This window comes from Nyctibius grandis, chromosome 5, assembly GCF_013368605.1.
Source record: "Nyctibius grandis isolate bNycGra1 chromosome 5, bNycGra1.pri, whole genome shotgun sequence".
Taxonomy (NCBI): Eukaryota; Metazoa; Chordata; class Aves; order Nyctibiiformes; family Nyctibiidae; genus Nyctibius; species Nyctibius grandis.
Genome location: NC_090662.1, coordinates 17,738,111 through 17,760,359, shown reverse-complemented (window position 1 = coordinate 17,760,359; position 22,249 = coordinate 17,738,111). Strand labels below are relative to the sequence as shown.

Here is a 22,249-nt window from a genome sequence, read left to right as displayed (position 1 = left end):
AAATGCAGCAGGCAGAGAAAGCCTGCTTGGCGAAATTGATTCCCATAGAATCAGAAAAGGTAAATGAGGTACGGCAGGGGAACTGAGGGAGGAAAACATGAGAATGCAGAAACAGCAAACGTATGGGGTAATCCGACTGAGAAAAAAAATGGGAAGATATGGTAGTGCAGAAGCAGAAAAAAATAGATCCTATTTTCTGCTCCACAATTCCTCCTGCACTTGGTTCTTAAATAACTGCTTGTGTTGTTTAATAAATTCACTGTTAGTTTTTCCAAGTTTACGTAACTTGGCATTATGTAATTTTATTTTTCACTTTTTTCAGATGCACCTGAGAGCTGATGAATCTAGGAGGTACCCTGGGAGCGTTTTGCAGTAAGAACAAAGTTCAGTGAAAACGTATATCTAACAGCTAAAACCTGTGCCCAGGGAGGAGGTGATCTGTAGTCACTTTCTCTGTGGTGGGTTATTGAACAAATAACATTATTACTATGAGCATCAAGGATATCAACTCAGTTATAAATGCTATATAGTAAACCAGGATCCTATTCTATTAACATTATGACCAAAGACTTTGATGCGAGAGAGATGGCTGAAGAGTTATGCCCTATATATCATAGAGGCTGTTAGAGGGAGATACTCTTTCCCATGCTTACAAAGGAGCTGAGATCTCCAGCAACACAAGTACGGGGCTCAACGTGAAAGATGATTGCTAATCTTGCACCCTAATTAGCCATACAAAATGTCTCTTGAAGCTTGATATTTGCTTAAACTTCCTTTCTTTAAGGAAGAGCTGTAGGAGGAAACTATAAAAATCCAAGTGGGATAATGCTCTGGATTTAAACACAGAAATAGTGTGTTTGGGTAGTCACACAATGGCTAAATTACACAGGTGCTCCTATGGCCCAGATATCTGTGTCCAGCTCATCCCCTATGGCTGAGGCAGGCAGGTGAGTGCTGTGGGCAGCTAGTCAAGTGGGGGGGTAACCTTCACTTGAAGTCTATGCACAGAAGCTGAACTTTGTTTTCAGAGAGCAAGAAGAAAGGCCCTGCAACTGCTGAACCATTAAGAAGATGCTCACAACCTCAGGAGTCCAAAACTTTTAAGGACTTTCAATGCCAAGGTCTTCAAACCTTGTTGGTTGCTACATGAACACTTATCAGCTGCTTAGCCTCTCTTGGGGGAACCCATGAATTCAACTGTGAGACCCTCACTGAGTCATCTGTGATAAACTGTAGGTACAAGCAGGTTCCCCATGTTACCTCTCAAATAGAAGGCTGGACCAGAGACCTCCTGAGGTCCCTTCCACCCAGAACTATCCTATGGTTCTGTAAGGAGGAAGTAAACCAGCAATTTACTCTCAAAACAGAATTAGGAGACATGCAGTATGCTCTCTTAAAGCTTGTCATCAGATAATTTGTGATAAAATAACAAATTCATGGCCTTCACCCCACCCAACAGGTGTTAAATGTCCATTTGTTGAACTATAACTTTTCTGAGTGTCAAATTTCCAGAGCTCATAAGCTACTGCTACACACTGTAACTCTATCCTGAAAGGCCACCAGTGGACTTGGCAATGGTGGTCTGGTATTAGGTCTGGCTGTAGAGTTTCTGCTAGGCCCAGCTCAACGGCTGAGCTCTTTAGCTTGTTACTCCCTTTTCCCATCCTCCTGCAAACCGAGGCGTTTGCAATAAGAAGTGAGATTTGTGTTATATAACTGTGCCGCACACCGGACCTCTTCTGTAGTAGGAGAAAAGTGTAATTACTGTCAAATATATATAGCTGTGGCAGGACTGTCTCTGATGTGCCAGGAGCAGCTCTTCCCACAGCCGGGCTCAGGGACAGGAGGGAGCAGAAGAATCGGGATGGAGATTTCTCCTTGACATCGCATGATGCCCAACACATGCCCTATTGCTGCCGTCACTGCTGTAGCACTGTGGTGCCCCTGGCAGGATGCATCCCACAGCCCAGCTCTGCTCCATGCAAGACACAGCAGCGGGGATGAAGGCACCAGCATTCAGCCCTCTGCTCCCTTCCCGCTCCCTGCATTGCCCTTGGAGCCCACTTAAAGCAGATTAGCCTGGGCCAGGCTGGCACCGAGGCCCCATGGCTTTCACTGCCACCTGTCCTCACCTCGAGGATCATAGAATCATAGAATCACAGAATTGTTTTGGTTGGAAAGGACCATTAAGATCATCTAGTCCAACCATTAACCCAGCACTGCCGGGTCCAGCACTAAACCATGGCCCTGAGCACCACATCTACTCGTCTTTTAAGTATCTCCAGGGATGTTGACTCCACCACTTCCCTGGGCAGCCTGTTCCAATGCTTGATAACTCTTTCCATGAAGAATTTTTTCCTAATATCCAATCTAAACCTCCCCTGGTGCAACTTGAGGCTGTTTCCTCTCGTCGTATTGCTTGTTACCTGGGAGAAGAGACCAACACCCACCTCGCTACAACCTCCTTTCAGGTAGTTGTAGACAGCAATAAGGTCTCCCCTGAGCCTCCTTTTCTCCAGGCTAAACAACCCCAGTTCCCTTAGCTACTCCTCATAAGTCTTGTGCTCCAGACCCTTCACCAGCTACGTTGCCCTTCTTTGGACTTGCTCCAGCACCTCAATGTCTTTCTTCTAGTGAGCGGCCCAAAACTGAACACAGTATTCAAGGTGTGGCCTCACCAGTGCTGAGTACAGGGGGACGAACACTTCCCAGTCCTGCTGGCCACACTATTTCTGATACGAGCTAGGATGCTGTTGGCCACCTTGGCACACTGCTGGCTCATATTCAGCCGGCCATCAACCAACACCCTCAGGTCCTTTTCCACCAGACAGCTTTCCAGCCACTCTTCCCCAAGCCTGCAGCAGTGCATGGGGTTGTTGTGCCCCAAGTGCAGGACCCAACACTTGGCCTTGTTGAACCTCATACAGTTGGCCTCAGCCCACTGATCCAGCCTGTCGAGATCCCTCTGCAGAGCCTTCCTACCCTCCAGGAGACCAACACTCCCACGCAACTTGGTGTCATCTGCATAGAGAGGCTGGTGGTCCCAGCAGGGCTGTCCCTCTGGCAGGGCAGCCACAATCATCCCTGATGGCCACACAGGGAGCCCCTCTCCTGGCACAGCCCAGCTGCCTCCAGCCAATTACACAGCACTGGCTTTGGGCAAGAGCCCATGGGCCACACCTGGGCAACCTGGAGAGGTGCATGGAGTAAGCTTGCATCCTCCAGAGACCCAGTAAAGAGCTTTGTTACAAAGCTCTCCTAACTCACTTGTTCAGAGGGAGCTGCGTAAAAGACCTGAGCAGAGCTAAGCTCCTAAATCTTGAGCAGAAAGAGGCACAGCACGGGCCAGGGGAGTTGTCCAGGTGTTGAAATGGCACCGAAGGCCACTGAATGGCACAAGACTTTTGAGAAAGGTGTGGAGCACTTTGCTCTGTATCCAGCTCCCTTGCTCTCAATGATGGGCCAGCTGGCGCCTGGCCACTCTGCCATACCACTAGAGCCAACCTGAAGAGGATGCAATGGGTGGTCCCTGCAAAAAGCCCCACACAGTGATTTTGTGCAGATGCTTGCACAGGTGGGAAGTGGGTGCCATTCCCCCAGGGAGCTCATTGCAGCAGGGCAGCCTGGCCCCAGTAGGGTCTCCTGCAGCTGGGAGCTCCCAAAATGCCACTTCCCAGAGGAGACCCATGCTAACAACTGGGAGACCTGAGGGATGCTGCTGAGTGGTGCCTCGCAGACGTCGTTCACACTGCTCCTTTCCAGTCCTTCTCCTTTCCCGGGCCATGACAACGACCACACGGCAGAGCCCTCTCGATGTCACAGAAAATACAAATGAAAAATAAACTCTTTTCCGTCACCTTCTCCTTCCCACATATCTTGTACGTAAAAGTCAAATCATTACCCTAGAGACTAATAATATGGTAATTGTAACATTTGCGATCTGGGAATTTCAGGATGTTTACTGAAGAAGTTATTATTTCACTGTGAAATTGTTACCATACATTCTTTAAGATTCCCTAGAGAGCCAAGCACAAGCTCGAAGAATGAAGAACGGGATTTTTTTGTCCTGGCATGTGACATGTCTGGTTAGGAGACGCCCACTGGCTCCCCTTTACCTTCCTTGCTTGGCTCCAGCTCCATTTCCAAAGAGGCAGGGGTGGAAAGTGAGCTGCCAGTACCCATCAGCTGGGGAGTCAGAACTCTCTCATTTTATTTTCAGCTGCTGGCCACCTGCTAAGCCACAGAAACGCTGCCTTCAAACACCAGCAAAAGACTTTGAAAAGAAATGGGGATGGCTCTGATCTCCATCGCACTGCCACAGCGACTCCCCTGAAATAGATGCTTTCATCGCAGGGATCACAGCTGCGGCTATCGTGGGAGTTGCTTTACTTTTTCTTTATTTTTTTTTTTGTTTGATTGCCAATGTTTAAGTTCAAAACCCAGTTTGCTGATTGGTCCGTGGCACTGGGGTTGGAGGTGGCTGGTGGGGAGCATGTGCAGAGGGAGCTGGAAACCTCTGAGTGACAGAGCAGGCGCTCGCAGTCCGGGATGCGGAGGAGCACCAGCAGCCTCCCACCTCTCTGGGAGGCACCACCTGAACCCCTGCTTGACAAAGGAAGGTCTAGCAGAGCCCACTGCCCTGGGGAGGCTCCAGCCTGCCCAAAATGGCAGCGTGAGCGAGGCTTCTTCTCCCTTCCATTACCAAAACAGAACCCAGCAATACTTTCCTTCTGGGCTAAATCCTTTCTCCCTGGGCCAAAACAATGTTTCTGTTCCTACTTCAGGCATTTTAAAAGAAGGTAAACATAGGATAGGGAGGCTTTAAAAAGCCAGGGAAGACAAAATTCTGAAAATCAGAGCTCAGGCCCCTTGACGGGGAGCGGAGGGGAAGGCAGAGCACTCACACATCTGCCTGCGAGCTCCATCTGCCCGGCTCAGGGATGCCTTGCTGCAGGCTGCTTGGCACCTCCGGTTACAGCTTAATCCTCAGGGCCTGCATGCATGAATCCCCCTTCTCACAGTGACATGCCCCTTCTCAGCTTTGCTCCACACTCTTTAGGCTTGGCACTGGTTTCTTTACGCATAGAGCTTGGTTCTGAGCTGGCAATTTTCTGTGCAAGGGCCCAGTTAATGCATCACCCAGCATTTGGTGACCAGGATAAATATGTTACCCGCCACTTTTTTCTGGGTGGCCCTCACTGGATAGGAATTGCATGCACAATCCTGAAGCAGCGATTTGCATGTGTACCCTCAGTTCTTTGGAAAACACTGGGCAATTGGAAAGCAAGTAGTTAAGCTCTCTGAGACAGCAGTAAATATGATTTTTTCATACCTATGCTCTCCAGTGCAATTACATGGATTTTCATTAGTGAAAAACAGGCTGACACTCCAAAATCAACAGGCAATTCCACTGGCAAATAAAGGCTTAAAGCTTTTGAAGTTCATTCAACATCTCTGAAGTCCAGCAGACATAAAGTTCCCAAACATTCCCATCTGTGCTCTACCTAGTTTGTTTTCTCCATCCACAGTGTCATGGATGCTTGAGCACACGCCAGGTTGCCCATGGACCTAAAGCTATGGCTTTGTATGAACAGATCAGGACAAAGTTTTGGCTGCGCTACCAGCTGATATCACCAGATACTGATGGGAGTTCATTACAAAGTACTGCCCCGTGTGCTGTATGGACTTTTCTACTCACCTCTGTGTACTGCTGAATTACGTTTTCAGGAGTGGGTCCAAGGAAGACATAGAAGTCGAGGATCCCTCCAATAGTGCGGAAAGTTAAAGATGGGTTTGGACTCAGAGAAACATCTGAAAGGAAAAAAAACCACTGTGCATGGGAATGGTTCAGAGCTGCATCAGGGAAAGCTCAGACTGGACTTTAGGAAATGTTTCTTTACTGAGAGGGTGGTCAAATGCTGGAACAGGCTTCGTAGAGAGGTGGTCAATGCCCCAAGCCTGCCAGTGTTTAAGAGGCATTTGGACAGTGTCCTTAATAACATGGTTTAACTTTTGGTAAGCCCTGAATTGGTCAGGCAGTTGGACTAGATTGTCATTGTAGATCTCTTGCAACTGAAATATTCTCTTCTCTTCTCTTCTCTTCTCTTCTCTTCTCTTTTCTCTTCTCTTCTTTCTCTATCATATCCTGTTCTAGGTGTATGCATGCTGGGCTCTTCTGTGCATAAATGTATCCCCAGGCAGAGGTGGCTACACATACAAGTCACTACCCGATGCCTTGTGGGTACGATTGGATGAGCGAACAAGACCTGTACCTAGGCCAGCAGTTGCCCAGTGTTTCTTAATCTCTGCTTTCAGATTGGCATTGTGCAGCAAAAAATCACAGAAACCCACACAGAGTAGATTGCACATATCCATTTGTCTCAGCTTCATTTATATAAAAAGGAACCACAAGCCTGAGTTTAGGGTTGCTCTATGCTATTTTAATCTTCTTATTGGAAGTCATTGCCTGCCAGGGGAAACTGATTTTATAGACTGAGTGAAGATTCCCGTTTTCTGACATTATACCACTGGATTAATACAGTAAGGTGACCATGGCAACGCACAAAACTATTCTCCGCAGACAGAATATAGGACTAACTTAAATTGACTTGAATCAGTTATGCCAATCCCAGAGGAAATTTCTTCCACCTTCTCCTTTCCCTGTATGTGCATCTATTTTAAAAAAAAAAATTAATCATATGTTTTCACTGAAAATACCTTATCTTGTTAAACAGTCATTCTAATGAAAACCCTTTGAAAACTTTATAGGAATTCCTGGAACCTCAGTTATGGAACAGTCACTCATTTTTGTACCACATTGAAAAAGGAATCAGTAAAAGAGTTTTTAATATTTACTAATCCACCATCTTTCTATATGCAGTTCCTGTAGGAAATCCATATATCTTTTTACCTTGTGCATTGGAGTTCAGAAGGAGAACACCGTGGGCATTGGAGTCAGCTTCTACACACATGTAGAAAGGGTGGACTCCATAAAGGTTGGCAAATGGCTGAAATACAAACAGCACATTAGGTATGGCTTGACTTTGCTATTTTTCGTAGTTTTTGTCAGCTAGGTACAAATGTAAAGACAAGGAAATAAATTCAGTCATAGTTAGAGACTTGTTTTGAAAGTTGGGGATTTTTTCATCTAAACTGGTGTGAAGTCAAATTGATAGAAAAGAGTTACTTTTCCTGCCTCATCATGATGGTACTTTTTAGTCTCTCTCAGTTAAACCTTCCATATTCTGCCAAACCCTCCAAACTGGCACGGGTAAGGAGTGCTTTACTAGTTAAAATAGACTCATCAACAACTGACCCCAGTTTAGCCAAACATCTAATGAGTCCTGATGAAGTCCAGCTTGTTTGGATGAACAGGGATTGATCCAAGCATGAAATTAAATGCTTTCCTGAACCAAGAACTTGGCACACAAAATACTTTTTTTCTGAAAACTAACTGCACTTTGAGAAAGTTTCTGATGAAAGGTTTCAAAGTCCCGTCAAAATGACTCATGGTTTTGTTATTTAATTAAAACTTACAACACCTGCAAAGCCTGTGACATTCTGCAGTTGCCGTTGATTCACAGTAGCAGTGTTACCAGACAGAGGGAGGTGCTCCCTCGGCAAAGCTGTACCTCGTCACCTCCTTTTGGTAACACAAGTTAGGACAAAGTGTTGCATGAAGTGAATTACCGTTGGTGCCTGATCCCTGCTGAACATGCCATAGGTAACGAAGTCCATGCTGTGTTTGAAGGACAGGTGCTCATGTTCACCAAACCCATACACCGAAGTGGATGGCACAGTAGTTGTGATCTGAAGATATTGGTTGGAGAAAAACAGACCAATCAGGGGACTGTCCCACCTGCGACAAATAGAGGGAGACATAATTAATTTACTTCTCGTTGGTGTGCATCATTTTAAGTTCACAACTGGTTATTTATACTTTTTCTGTATTTTGGAGAGTAATAATATTTAAAAAAACCATTAAATTCTATGCATGCCTCTGACATGCTTATCCTGGCACACATTAAATTTATCCCGCAATGGCTGCAGATATCTCATTTACTTACACAACAAAATGCATCAGTATAATTTTAAAAAGAAAAACTAAAATAACAGAAGACTCTATCTATAATCCTATTACCAAAATAAGTGGTTGCTTGTGCTATTTCTATGACAACCAATGGGGCAGGCTAAAAATTGTTATTACACAGTGGGGTTCAGAATCCTTAATAAGATCAACAGACATTTAGTCGTTATCAGTTTTTACTTTCTAGTGTTTTGCTGGATCAGGACCCGAATACTCTTGTTACCCCTGACTTTATGCAGGCACCTAAAGCAGAGGCATAGCTTCCTCCAGACTCTGCTTGAATGAGATGTTTTTATTGTGATGACTCTCTTCTGCTTCTCTCGCCAGCTTAATGCATTTATTTCTATCGAATCATCTGTGGACACAGGCTCACATTTTAATTAGGTGTTACATTCTGTTTCCTATCTCTAGTTCTATAACGAGCTGCAAGCTAGATGGGGGAGAGCACAGTCAAGCTGTGGAGAAGTGTTTCGTTAATGGTACTGGATATGCCATGAGTACCACATTTAGATAGCACCCTCTCGAGCCTTGTTTAACCATGAATTTGTTACAGCTAATTAAAATAAATGAGCCAAAGCCATAGAGTGTAGAAGTGGCATAACTCTCCTTTTAATGGTCTTTTGTCAATGATTTTGACAAAATTAAATGGTTGATCAAACTGACTGGTAAGCAGAGAAGTGGAAGACAGGCTGTGTCAGCGGGGAGCAGCGCTACCCCTGCAAGGGGAGAGATCCCTGGTGAGCCCTGGCTGCCATCCGTGCCACTGGCACCCCTGCTTGGGGACAACTCACCACTGCTGGGAGGACTGGGAGAGCACCACCGCTCCCACCACACTGGCCTCGGGCAGCTCTGCTCTCCCCGCGAGGAAGCAAGGACAGCCACTCACAGGGATGCCCAGAGGTGGATCCAAGGCACCCTCCTGCCTCTCCGTGCAAAAAACAGGCACAATCTATCCCTAAAGTGTCCTAGACAAGTCCTAAGCCAAGCACACATACTGAAGGGTCTATATATTTTTCTAAAAGTCTGTTTGGCCTTTCTCACAAGCAGGAAAAGTAAGAATTTGTATTTAAGTCTTGATTTTGTTGTTTGCCAGCAGCAACCCTCCCTCCCTTCCATCATCTCCTCCACCTACACACAGTATTGGATAAGGTTATTTTCTTATAGGAAGGTTAATGCATGCAAAATATCCCTGGGAATCAGATCCAGCCCTTGGCAAACAGAGGCCTTTCTGCAAGAGGCTGCTGCTGTGTAGGAATGGGGATGGGCTCTCGAGCTATATTCCTGTCCAAAGGAGCACCATCACATAGCTCTGCTCTGTGCCAAGGCAGGCACGGTCACTGCTCTGAGCAGACCACAGCGTTATGCAAAGAGCAAAGGATGCCGGAGGGGAAATGCTTTGGGAAGAGCTTAAATATCTGTCCTAACTCACTGACCACTCTCCATGATGCCTGTTAAGAGGACATGAGGCTTTGTGCGTTCATGGTACCCACATTATGGCACTGACATTGCCCATTGTGAGAGCAATTATTGTTACCATGGCATTAAAAGTGCTTCTTCTGCTCAGCAAGTTCTCTCCCTGCCCAGGAGGCTCACTGGGCTGGTGCAAACCACAACCCTAGGAACAACCCCTCTGCCCCACCACGTCTTTAAATGGCACAGAGAAACTGTTTTATACCTCATGCATTTCCTCAGGCCACTGTCACACACTCAACTTCTGCATAGCATCGCCAAAACAGTGCCCCACTCTTCACCCCTCCATCCCTCCACTTTCTGGGGCTGCCACTCCCAACAGCGCAGCTCCCCGTGCCATCCTGCCAGCCATCGCTCTCCATCAGCCTTGGCTTTCGTCAGACCTCTGCTTGCCAGAACAACCATGAGCTAAATATAGCATTAACTATGACATAAAAAGACTGGTAATGACTCTCTCCTTTTTCTGGGCACCATTATGTCTTCCCATCTGAAGGGAAGCATGGACAGGTTTTCCTTGGCACCTCTCTCTGCCTCCACTCCCAAGTGGCTGCCCTTGTGCTCTGCAGTGCGCTGTCGCAAGCTGTTGTGTTACTGTATGTGTTTGCTTGTGTTGAGTTGGCAAAGATTAATCATTTAAAAGAAAAAATGTCTGCCATTCCTTAAACACTTGGAGACATTAAAAGAAAACGTTATATTTCTCCCACCTCCCCTCCTGCTGGTTTAAAGCACATAGAAGGAACAAAAGAGGAGGGAGCATAAAATGACACCATGTGCGCAGGAATTTGTGTGGTTCTCCTCCGACAGTCCTGCAAACCATAACAGTGCTGTGATGGACAACAGAAGGGATCTCAAAAATCTGAAAATACAGCTGAGCAGTTGTTCACTGTCAAAAATTCAACCCCTACCAGCAGTTAGACGTGGCAAAGCCTCTGAAGATGACAACCCTTTTATTCGCACAAGAGGTAATAGCTGCACTCAGGTTCACTGCTGAAAGTCCTATCCCTTTAGTGCCTCTGTGGTGGGAACACTCCTGCCTGTGGAAATACAAACTGGCCTCCCCAGACGTCTGCCTGGCCCATTGCCTGCTAACAGTTGCCTGCTGCTTGTCCGGGAAGTCCGACTGATAAAAGCTAGCGTTTTCTTCCAAACACCATGCACTATACTCAAGAGTAAACCTCTCTAGTTTTTAATTGTGTCTCAGGAAAAAAAGAATGATTCGGGATTGAAAAGGTCTGTGTGAAAATAAACATTTCTGGCCAGCAAGTGAACCCGTCTCCCATCCAGCAGTCAACCCTCAGGCCACCAGGATGAAACGTAACAGCAGGAGACCAGGGAATGGTATTAAAGGAAGCTGGGTGGGCAGATAGATAAAATACCCTGTTTGTGTTGAAGGTGCCGTTTATGACTAATGTTGTCACAATGTTGGAGGGGGATAACTAAAAGGCAGTATAAAATGCTTTTCAGAAGTGCAATCATCAGTCCTTTGTAATAGGAACTGGACATGACAATTTACCTGGTTGAACAACTTCGCTCTGTTAAAGTTTATTGGAGACCAGTAACCGTGGTGTGTGCAGTGGCTTGGAGCACTGGCTTGCCTGCCATGAGCAAGCAGCTGGTGGCACTTCCAAAGGCGGTCTTATAAAACCTCCAGAATTACGAGACTTGGGACACACATATGGTACATCATTAGGACATGCATCGTGCATTATCTGGACATTCAAATATCATTTTAGGTTGGGAGAGGGATGTTTTTTCTTCTTGTGCAATGAATCTAGATGAAATGAGCTCCTTACTTTAAGGTGTGACCTGTCCCACTCAGCAGCTTGGAGAAAATGTCCTCTCTAACATCTGCTTTTCTTGGCCTCCAGACCCTTTGGAAACCACAGCCTTGTGAAAGGGAGCACACCATATATATTATCTGTGTGCAAATTCAGGTGGAAACTTCACATGCCTATCAGAAAAATGGGTGTAAGCCTCCTGACAGAGCTTGGGTGTTACTTTTCAGAAAGCACGGGCTATCGTTGTATGCGCAGGCTGCCTATAAAGTAGTAAAGCACCTTAGGGACTGAAGAGTATAGGCCCTATTTTCAGACAAACCTCAAATATACTTGGCCCCTGACTCACCCCACTTGAGCTGCTGGAAGCTGGAGCCCAGGTCTCCGTGATTTTCCTTTGCTCTCAGATTGCTAAAAAAATGTTTCCACTGTCTCTCAACATCCTTATTTCTTATTAGCTGTAAGTCTTGGGGCACCACTGGACTGCAGAAGGCACACCAAGAGTGAATTTTTGTATGCTTATCTTACATTTAAGGTGATTTATCAAATAGATGGGAAAGTCAGTACAAGTAACCAACAGATTTTCCACAAATGTGACATTTTAAAAGAAAGAATTGCAGGGTATATTTACAGTTATTGACACAGTGCTGCTCTACTTCTACTGTATTCATCACCATGGTATCAGGGCATCTCCTATAAGTGGCTGGATATATAACGTTTCATTTTTGTTCTGAAATACACTTGGAGAAGTGATATACCTACAATAATTCTCACCTACGTAACATAAATCTTAGTGATTAGAAGACTAAAATAATGGCTCTTACAAACTGGGAGCTAACCCATGCTACCCGTGATGGACACAATTTGCTCCTGTTGCTTTCAGCAAAATTGCAGTTTAAGACAACAGCGTTATAAATCATTCTAATAGCCTTGCCTATGTAAAAAGTCTCCATGGCAAGTGGCATCTGTGCTTACTACCACAATCAATAAAAAAGGCAGCTGAACTCTGCAGCAGCCTTTTTGGAAATTAGGGAAAATCTTGATTAGATTTTGGTTATTTGTGCTGTATCTTCCCAAGTGTGATAGCAAACAAGGTATTCCAAACTCTTAATAGAGAGAAAGGAGCACTTATCTGGCTTGGGAAAAATGTTCTGCCTTCCATTGTTCGTATGACATCATGAAGGAAAAGTCAGTTGGAGAACGGGTATTAAAGTGGAGAATCAAATCAATAGTCCATCCCTCTGCAGCCTGTCTCCTGCAATGGCCCAGGCCAGGTATTGCAGAGGAAGGCATGAGATGTCCCTCAGAGCCAGTCTTGCAATAATCTGCTTATGGAGGAAGTTTCTGGCTGTTTTCATAGAATTAGCTTATGTTGTGAAACATGAAGACAAAAATAGTTCGTTTTTTTTTTTTTCTACAGATGATTTTTTTATTATGCGTGAGTGGGTTCCCTGCTAAGCCTCCCATGTCAGTGCTGCCCTAGGGCAACGAGTCCCACACAGTAATCACACACTGCAAAATGAAGATGTCTTTGTTATTTATCGCTGCCTTAAAGCAAACAGTTCCTGGCCTTTTACTTTCCATTCTTGAGGAAATCTATGATTTCTTGAAGCCTTCATGCTCACACCTGATACTACCTCCTCCAGTGGTTGCTGCTGTTTATGGCAGGAGCAGAAAGGAGAACAGTACTCAACCTGAGAGCACATGCCACTAAATAATGCAGAGGCTCCGTTTTGCTCCCTCACTGGCCTTATTACAACCCAATATTTTCTCTCCTGTTTTTATTACTGTAGGGCCTTGGCCAACGATGGGCCAGTTTCTTGGTAGAGCTGCAATATCAGCTAGGATAGCGTGAGCGAGGATTTATTAAACTAAAGCCAATCACAAATTTATTGACAAAATGTTTTGCCTCTGATCACACTGATTCACTGATTTGCCAAAACGGGTATTTTCCAAGCATCATGGGAGCTGGGAGAGGTTCTTCACAGCCTCCACTGCCCCCGAGGCCAGTAGTTTGGGAGCTTCACCTCTGGGGTGGGAGACCCAGGCCCCAGCCCCTGTACCTCATGGTTCAGATCTAAGACTTGCAGCCTTAAATCAGCTGCAAGTTTCTGGTTTTCCCCAGCAGAACAGAAAGCACCTGACATCTGTATGGGAGCGGGGGCTCTGCCTGCCCCTGGGTCTCATCTGACCTCCTTGCCACCTCACCAGCAAAAGTGTGGAGGTGGGACCTCTTCACCCCCATGTCTTTGGAGAGTTGCTGGGATGGGGAAAGACCCACCAATGAAACAGCAGGAGCGTGGGAGAGGGTGAAGAAGAGGAGCAGGAGCAGGTAGGACTGGATGGGACAGGGAAAAGGACAGGAGTGGAGGAGAAGGAGAAAGGTAAGAGAGAGAGCCAAGAGGCATTACTGGGAGGAGAAAGGGAGGCAACCCAAGAGCTCCTGGTCCCAGAACCCTGCAGCAGTGCCTGGATCATTTCCCTGCACAACCCCGTCTAATTTTCGCCCCACGCAGGTGAAGCAGCGGCTGTTGCCTGATTACCTTGGAGCAAGCTGAAAGTGTAGCAGGACTTGGCCTTTTACTCTTGCTCTTGGCTCTGCGTGAGGTTTGCAATCAGCTGTTAATGTCTCCCCCCTCACATAATTCATTCCTCTCCCCTGTTATTGTGATTACACAGAGCCCTGAGTTTGTCCTGCCCTCCTTGAGCCGGCGCTTGGGTAGCTCGGCTACGGCAAAGCCTCCTCGCATGCAGCAAGAGGGAGAAACGCCTGTAAAGCACGTTCGGGAATACCTCAACGTCTCCGCCGCCTCTCTCCTGCAACGTTTCCACTGTGCTATTAAATCATTCCTCAGGAGCAGGACGCTTTGTGCGCACAGGTGGCAGAGCGGGGATGGGGCTTTATATCAAGCAGACAGACGGGGAGCCTGCCCTCAGCTACCCCATCGCTGTAACGCCTGTGGCACAAAGACTGATGGCAGGATAGACCGCACCGCAGGAAGGAGGGGAGAGAAATACAAGTGTGGACTTTGAAAGAACAGCCCAAACCCATGCCACATTTCTGCTTGGGACAGGCTGCTCCCTCCCCATGCGGACTGTCAGCTGTGCCAGAGCAGGCTGGGGATCGTGAGGGATTTTAGGCTTGTTTTTAGGGAGTGGGTCATCCAGCAGTGCGAAGCTGCTGGTGAGGGATAAGGAGCATCACGTAAAACAGATTTCTGAGTGTTTGGGATTGCTTTACAATGGGAAAGCCTTCCTCAGAGTGGCCAGACCAGGATTGGTGTAGACACAAGTTATTATCCACCCGCACCTGGGGAGTGCAACTGCAGCACCTGTTCAAGAGGCTTTATTTGCCCACATCATCTGTTCTGAGCAATATTTGTGTGCATATGGAGATTAATGATTAATTCAGCTGTTCATTGAGGCAGCAAGGCCATGGCCATTCCCATCTTAAAATAGGAGACTGAAGTCCTTCCAGGTGTTAGTGCCTGCCTGTTTCTCAGGGACACTTCCCTACACAGCCTGCCCTAACCTGGCACAGCCATGAAGGCCACCGACTGTGCAGCTTGGCATCTGGCCCCGGGCTTGCTAGGTGCCCTGGAGCAGCAGCCCCCGCCTCTGGACAAATCCCCAAAGGAAAATTTGGGTTTTAGCACCTTCTCTGCAGACTGCACTTGGGACATGGACAGGGGACAAGGCAATGATGAAGATGCTCTGCAGTGATTCCTGCTGAGCCCTTGCTGCAGCCATGGAGCATGCTCAGACCCACCTCCCCCACATCCAAACCTGCCTTTGGGCAGGTTGAACTAACATGAAAATCTACTTAACATGCCAGATGCCACCGGTGCTCCCCTGGACCCAGCCAGCTGGTGCAGTCACTGGTGGGAATGCTCCTGTAACACTGTTTGCTGAGGGTTCATCCTCCCCAGCTGAGTAAATGCAGCCACCCATGGCTTTTAGGCCAGGATATATAACCTGCTTTCCTGTTTTGCAAGAAGATTTCTATCTGCACAGCTCTCCTGTTGGCTAAGGAGGTTGCAAATCCCTCTAAGTCAGGCTGTGGAGGTATCCCTGAGCGTCTGCAATCACTCACTCTGATGGGATAGACAGGCAAGCAAATGAAAGGGAAGCATTTTTGCTCCTCACTCAGGGAAATTAACTCCAAATATGATTCAGCTGTGAGAGGAATGGCTCCCTGCTGGGATGTGATCCTTCAGTCTATAAGTACCGACTGTGCCATTTCACATGAAACAAAAATTCCCAGGAACATCTAATTTTCCTTTCTATATGCAAAATCCTGTGTCTTTGCTGATGAGAATCTTTTAGTAGCAGCCCTGCCATTGTTTGCAGGATAAAAACCCACTAACTGAGCATTATGTTCACCTGCAATTTCCTCTTTTGGGGGTCAGTTTGGTTTCATGAGAGCTCCTTTACCTGCCTGGCATCAGCATACGCTTTTCCAGTGGCGATGCTTGATAGCAGAGCATCGCTGCTGATTGCTGCGCTGATGCTACTAACCAAGGTAGCCCTTTGCCTCCCCAGGCTCTGCAGCACATCGCTGCTGCACCCCACATCTGAGCTGCTGCTGAGCGCAGATTTGGGGGGAAAAGGGGTGCCCCACTGCCAGGGGTATGGAGAAGGCTTCCCCGGCCCCACGGCAGGCTGGAGAATGTGCCCTCCTGGAAACCTGCTCAACAGGGACCGACTTGTACTCCTCTGCCTCTCACTGGAGTCGCACCTTTGGCAGCTCAGGGGATCAAACCCTGCGTCCGCTTCACGGCATGTCCATTTCCTTAACTGGGATGTCCCAAGTTTGAGGATGCTCTGACCAACTGAGGCTAAACCCTTGGGGTTTGGGTCAGGGTGGGGAGGGCTGAATGGGAATGGGCCACGAGCTAGCTGCTCGCCATGTCTCGTTATGCGTTCACCTCTTACATCACCATTCCCATTAAAGAACGTTTACAAAAATCTCTTATTTCAAAGAGAAGAAAATTGGTCCTTTAACATAAGCCCACTGTTTTCAAAAAGCTTTTAAGTCTAACGAGGAATTAAATTATTTTTGCTATTGGAGTGATGCATAATACATTCGTTTACAATAGCCTGTAAAAAGAAAACTTAAAGAATTGGCTGTGACTTGTATAAAAAGAGGTGCTATGAGATTGTAATTTAAAAGGATAGGCAGCTAATTAAAAACCCAGTGCAGTGGTTCCATCTGCAGACTCAAACCATTCTAGAGGCTGTATTGTCTTACTTGCATCACACGTGTTAAGCCATCCTTACATTGCTCGCAAAGATTGCGCTTATATTTTGAGTCTATTTAAAAAAGAATTTCTTTGGAAGGGTGAAATCTGAGCTCATTTTTAACTTCTTGATCTGGGGTTAGATTTTATAATGTATAAAATGAACCAGCTGGATCCCAATGACCTTCTAGGAATGTTCTTGTGCTAGTGGTGGGGTGCAAGATGGGCAGAGGTGGTGCTGAGGACCAAGCAGCCGCAGACGTGTCAGGGGCTTGCTGTGAAGCAGCCCATTAGCAGCTGGATCACATTGCTTGTGCTCTCAGAGCACACCTCGCAGTAAGGTCACGTGGAAGGGATCTAATCCATGCTCCTCAGGACCACTGCAAGGTCAGCCATCGCACAAGAGGTGGGTATAATCAGGAGAGTCATGTCAAAAGGTGCTGCTGATCTGAATTAAAATGCTAATATAGACAAAACCACGGCCTGATGTGAACAGTACCCATGTTTCTATGTTCTGTGCATCCCCTTCGCCTGCCTGAGTCAAGCAGCGATAACCCAGAGCAGCCTGTGACACTGTCATTTGTCACCTCAGACAGCCAGACACGACTGCTAATGCCACGCCATAGCATCCCCAAATACGACTGGCAGGAGCGCACCTTGGTTGGGACTTTCTTGCTAAGTAGCATTACACACTAGAGGTGTGTTGGTGGAAGCCAAGAAAATGGGAAATGATGACCCTGGTGACATTTGCTAGTGAGGGGAGCTCTTGCTGAAGTTAACACTTAGAGTACCAGTTTGAGAATACAACTAGTATTTTTGCAGAGTGACAAACTAGACCCACAAATGCCATTCACTGAAATCAGTGGAAGTTAGAGACTTACGGCCTCTGGGGCTTTGAGCTTTAGTTTCTTAGACCTACCTCTTGGAGAGCGCCAGCAGATTTGGTGCTCAATCTCTGACATATTAAAACACCCCAAATTTCTGAAATCTTAGTTCAGTGCTTTCACGAGTTTCACGAGTCTACCAGCGTCCCAAGCTGTGAAATCGTAGCCTCAACGGTTATTTGACTTGCTGAATAACCTTTCATACATGCATGTAGATAATTGTCTGTTATACAGGCACATATTCCTATTAAAAATGAGTGTATTCCAGGGACAAGGCATAAATATGTATTTATGCCACATCCAGTTTGTGCTTAAGCCTGTGTCAAGCAGACCCAAGAAACAGGGTGTGAGGAAACAGTGCTCGCCCCATCACACTGAATTTCTGCTAAAAGCAACGTGAATGACATCTGCTACTCACAGCACGGTGCCGGTGCTTTTCCTCTTGATCCTGAAGTTCGAGGAGTCATCTGCAAAATCCACATCATAGCTGGCCTCATCGGCAGTAACCCCAGGGGAGTCGATCTTGAGTGGGACTTCAAACCGCTCTCTGTTGGGGTCGTAGAGCTAAAGCAAGGCAAGGAGGAGGCAGGTTAGCTCGTTCGTTAGCGTGCAGTGCGTTGGTTAAATGATTCCACCCCCCAACTACTCACCCTGAAGCGGAGTCTGTCTTTTGTCTGGAACTCTACTTCCAAGACGATCGGGGAAATGTCATTTCCGAAGAGGGACAAGGCCTGGCGCTTGTTCAGTGTTATCCTGTGGTGCAAAAACAAGCTGGTGCCCACCACAACCGCTCGCTGCCTGTGACCACCCTGGCACGGGTGGCGGGGAACGACTCAGCTGTTCTATGTCAGCTCTTTAAAAATAAACCATTGACTTATCGAGAGAAATAATCTCTGAGGTTAGCTTAGGCTCTCCTTGATGTTAATGGATAAAATAGGTGCTACTAAAGCAAGGAGACCTCATGGTCTCCTGGGACACAGCTCCCAGGGTGGGAAGGACCACCCCATGCCAGTGCCTGATTTCCTCACTGGCGGCACAGTGTGGGCACAGGACCCCAACTCTGCATGGTTTGTATGCAGGGAAATACATTCATTATCCCCCTGGTCGCAAGCTGAGTACACAGTAGAAAAGCAGCTTGGGGAAGGTCTCCCGCGAGCTGTCCCCAGGGCAGCAGTGGTGGTGGCCGTGCAGTGCCAGGTTGCAGCACCGAAGGAGCCGCACACACTTACCTCCAGCCTTTGGCTGTCTTCTGGATGCTCCTGCCCCGGGAGTAGCCATAGGGACTGTCCTGGGGGAAGAAGCACCAGGGAGCATTGGGCACGTCGGTGGGGCACCAGGCGCAGCCCCGCGCCTCGCAGGCCTCCCGGGAGGCGCCCGGCTGCGGGTGGCAGTCGATGCGCTTCTGCACGGCCACGGTCCCGGAGCACTGCGTGTCCTGGCCCAAGCCGAGGCACCCGCCTAGGGCTGGACATGGGGGAAAGGAAGTCAGAGCAGCACGGAACCACGTTAAAAAAAAAACAAATGATGTAAACTTCTCTAGTTATTCGTTTTTTGTTGTGTTTTTTTCCCCCATTTTGGGGCTAATATGCATGAGTCTTTTGACTAAGATGATGGCAGAGCAGCACGCCGAGGCAGAAAAATGTGTAACATTCTCATGTTATACACAGAGGTTATCTATATATATATATAGATACAAATATGTGAAATCAGCATGCACCTGTACGATATATATAAATATAACAATACTGATTATACGTATTTGTATGGGGTTTCATTTCTATATTATATAACTACTACAGTTTGTGTTAATACAGGTATGGTTATGAGTAAAGGGAAGATGCCAGCAGTAAAAGAAAAGGCATAAATTAGTCAATCGCAGAATCATCCTGACAAAAACCTCTTAGTAAGGTGCTAAAGCTTTTCCTTTTTGTGGCTGCAGGTCGAGCCCTGAGGTTGCCCTGCACAGAGCGAGCCTCCCGAGAGCAGGGAGACCGCGAGCCCAGCTCCCTGCCGTGCTGACCAAACGCTCTGTTATCAAATATCCTTAAAGAGAGCAGGCGTACTGCAGGCAGCGTACTTATTTTGAAGTTAACTTATATCATTTCAGTTATTACAGCAATATTCACAGATTAAATCTACTTGAACGCTAATTGCTCTTTTCCATAAAAGGACTAATACCTCTGCTTTGATTTTCTTTTTCTGTGGACTGTTGTGTGCTTGAAAGCTTAAAACATGATTGCTGATGCAGTCTGGGCTTCTCTGTATAAAGAACTTTACAAGCAGATGTGCACAAGCAGTAATTATATATACTGGGAACATTTACAGAACAAAATTGTAGATTGACTAGAAAATGCCATCACTCTGCGATGCCAGAGCTGATTTCCAAGGAGGGGATGGGAATGCAGAAAAGCAGGAGCTGAGTGCCATCTACGTTTGTCTTTTGAGAAAACTCTCATCCCCGCTTTGATTCAGGAGTGTCTGATGTTCCTGGGATGCGCAGCTGAGCTGCCACAACGCCTTGTGTCACCTTCCAGAGGCAGGAACTAACAGGTGAAGCCCTGGTAACCTTTGCCAGCTGCCAGATAGGCAGGCTTGTCTGCCACCTTCGCTTTCTGGGGGGGACAGTCATGCCCTCCAGGCTGGCTGCTTTCTGTCCAGCACTCACCCCCTGTGATCTGTCACATAGGAAAGCCCTAAATTCTGGTCCTCTTTTTCATCCAAAGCATAACAGGAATATGAGCATCCCTCTGCAATCCCTAAATCATTTATTCTTGGAGCAGAAATCAGGGAGGATTCATCAATGGTCTAATGAAACACTGAAGGCTCTGGGCTGGAGGGGTAAAGCCTGGTCTGTTTGTACTGTGACCCTGCCGCAGGTGTGGGAAAGATAGATTGCAAGTCCCATGGAAATAACTGCCCTGCCTTTGTACCACTACACACTGAATATTCCTGCTTATTGAGGGAGGTGGAAGGATTTCAAAGGCTTCCTGCAGCCCTCTGGGTCCTGAGGTCCTTAAACCTGTGCAATCGCAGAGGCTAAAAAAATGCCGTACCAAGCACCACCTCTGCAGGCAATGCACAGCTTCTGCATCCAGCGGTTTTGCACTGCTGTGCCTTGCACGTTCGAGTTAACACCTTGGCAGAAAAAGCACAAGATAGAGTAAACCCATCACATTTCATTTAGTTTTTGGCTTCTTTCTAATACAAGTCAAATGCACATCAGTGTTTTCATTACTGAACTCAGAGAATGTGACTGAACCTACTACAGCAGATTATTAACTCGCATCATTTCACATAGCATAGGCTCACAGGAGACTTATCATCTCATTTGTATAATAAAATACTTTCAAAATACTTCATAAGAAGGACATTGTGAATGAAAAAGCTAGTTCAAGGGGAAAAAAATTGCCTCAGCAGGAGTCAAGAAATTTCTTTAATTTTTTTTTCGCCCCATCAATGTGAAGCTTAAATTTTCCAGCAAATTTTGAAAACAAGCACTTGCAGGTATGAGCAGCTGAACAAGGCTGCAACCTCGTTCATCCCTTATTCCTGGATTTGCTTCTATTATAGTACAAATGGGATAGTAGCAAGTGGGAAGATGCACTTTTCCTTCCTTACTTTTAAAAAACATTTTGATTTTAAAATCTCTGCATCATTTTCACTGCCTTTATGGCCCATGTCTGTAAACATACACAGAAGATGAAATGCAAACGAGCAGTTGAATACAGCAACAGCTGTGGCTACTTGCTGCTTTTGCACGATAATTTCCATGGGAACAGAAGCTAAAGCAAGGTAGTTCGAAAGACATACGTGAAAAATTATCCCCATTGATTTTTAAAACCCTTGACTTCAATTTTGTGAAATTAGATTAGAAAATGCTGCGATAAGGCATAAGCAACAAATTAAAGTATTACCACACACCTTTTAATTTAATAGTAATAGTCTTTACATTTGGGGTTCATCTATAGGTTTCAAAGGCATTTGCTGCAGAGGTTCCCTCTTCCTTTATCTAGCAATGTAATAAGATGTATTCTCCCTTTATTAGACTCTGGACCAAATTAACCTCTCGTATACTGGGGTAAAAATCACAGAAAACAAACTAGCAAAGCACAGGGTAGCTTTCAGCAGCTGAATGGTCCAGTTGACTCCAGTGTGTCCATGCTGGTGCCCAAGAGCTGAGTACACTCTTGAACTGGGATATATTTCTAAACAAGCCAGCCCTGTTCTCTTCCCACACAGTCACCTCAGGTGGAGTTAAAGCCATGCCCGTTCTCTCCTTTTCCATGTAAAAGGATCACCTCCCCTAATAGCTCTTCTGTTATTATCACATTTCTATCTTGCTTTTGAAGCCTATGACAAAATACAAGTGCCATACATTTACCTGCTAGCACAACAGCCAACAAACACAGGCTCCTCATCCTCTCCATGGTCGAAGGCCAAGTTCTGCAGGCAGCATGAAGCCTTTTATACAAGGCAGGGGCACGATAAGCACTTGTTCCAATACATAAAAAGAAACATGGCAAACATTTTCTCAGCATTCGTATCTTACATGAGATTAATTGTAACACATGACCTTGCCTGTATCGAAGAACGTGTCTAAGCAGATAAGATGGGATGCACTCAGTAATTTGTCCACAAACTTTGCTCACCTTCTTAATTCCAACTTTGAGACAAAACATGATTTTCCCACGACTACTTAGAAAACTAATTTTCAGAGACCACCTTCATTTTTTTTAAACAAACATCTTCAGACAGTTGGAGTCCAGTGCTTACCTTTTTCTGATTTCATATTAT

At 46.3% G+C, this 22,249-nt stretch overlaps 1 protein-coding gene across 1 annotated transcript; it reads right to left on the bottom strand.

Moving 5' to 3' along the window:
• Positions 1-5,015: 5,015 nt before the first annotated feature.
• Positions 5,016-21,882, bottom strand: LOC137663412 (sucrase-isomaltase, intestinal-like). Its single transcript, XM_068400617.1, has 8 exons — positions 21,837-21,882; positions 18,685-18,919; positions 18,106-18,208; positions 17,874-18,019; positions 7,690-7,858; positions 6,911-7,007; positions 5,699-5,811; positions 5,016-5,111 (listed from the first exon to the last, which is right to left on the bottom strand). The coding sequence occupies exons 1-8, from the start codon at positions 21,880-21,882 to the stop codon at positions 5,016-5,018; spliced, it is 1,005 nt and encodes a 334-aa protein (XP_068256718.1).
• Between the last annotated feature and the right edge of the window lie 367 nt (positions 21,883-22,249).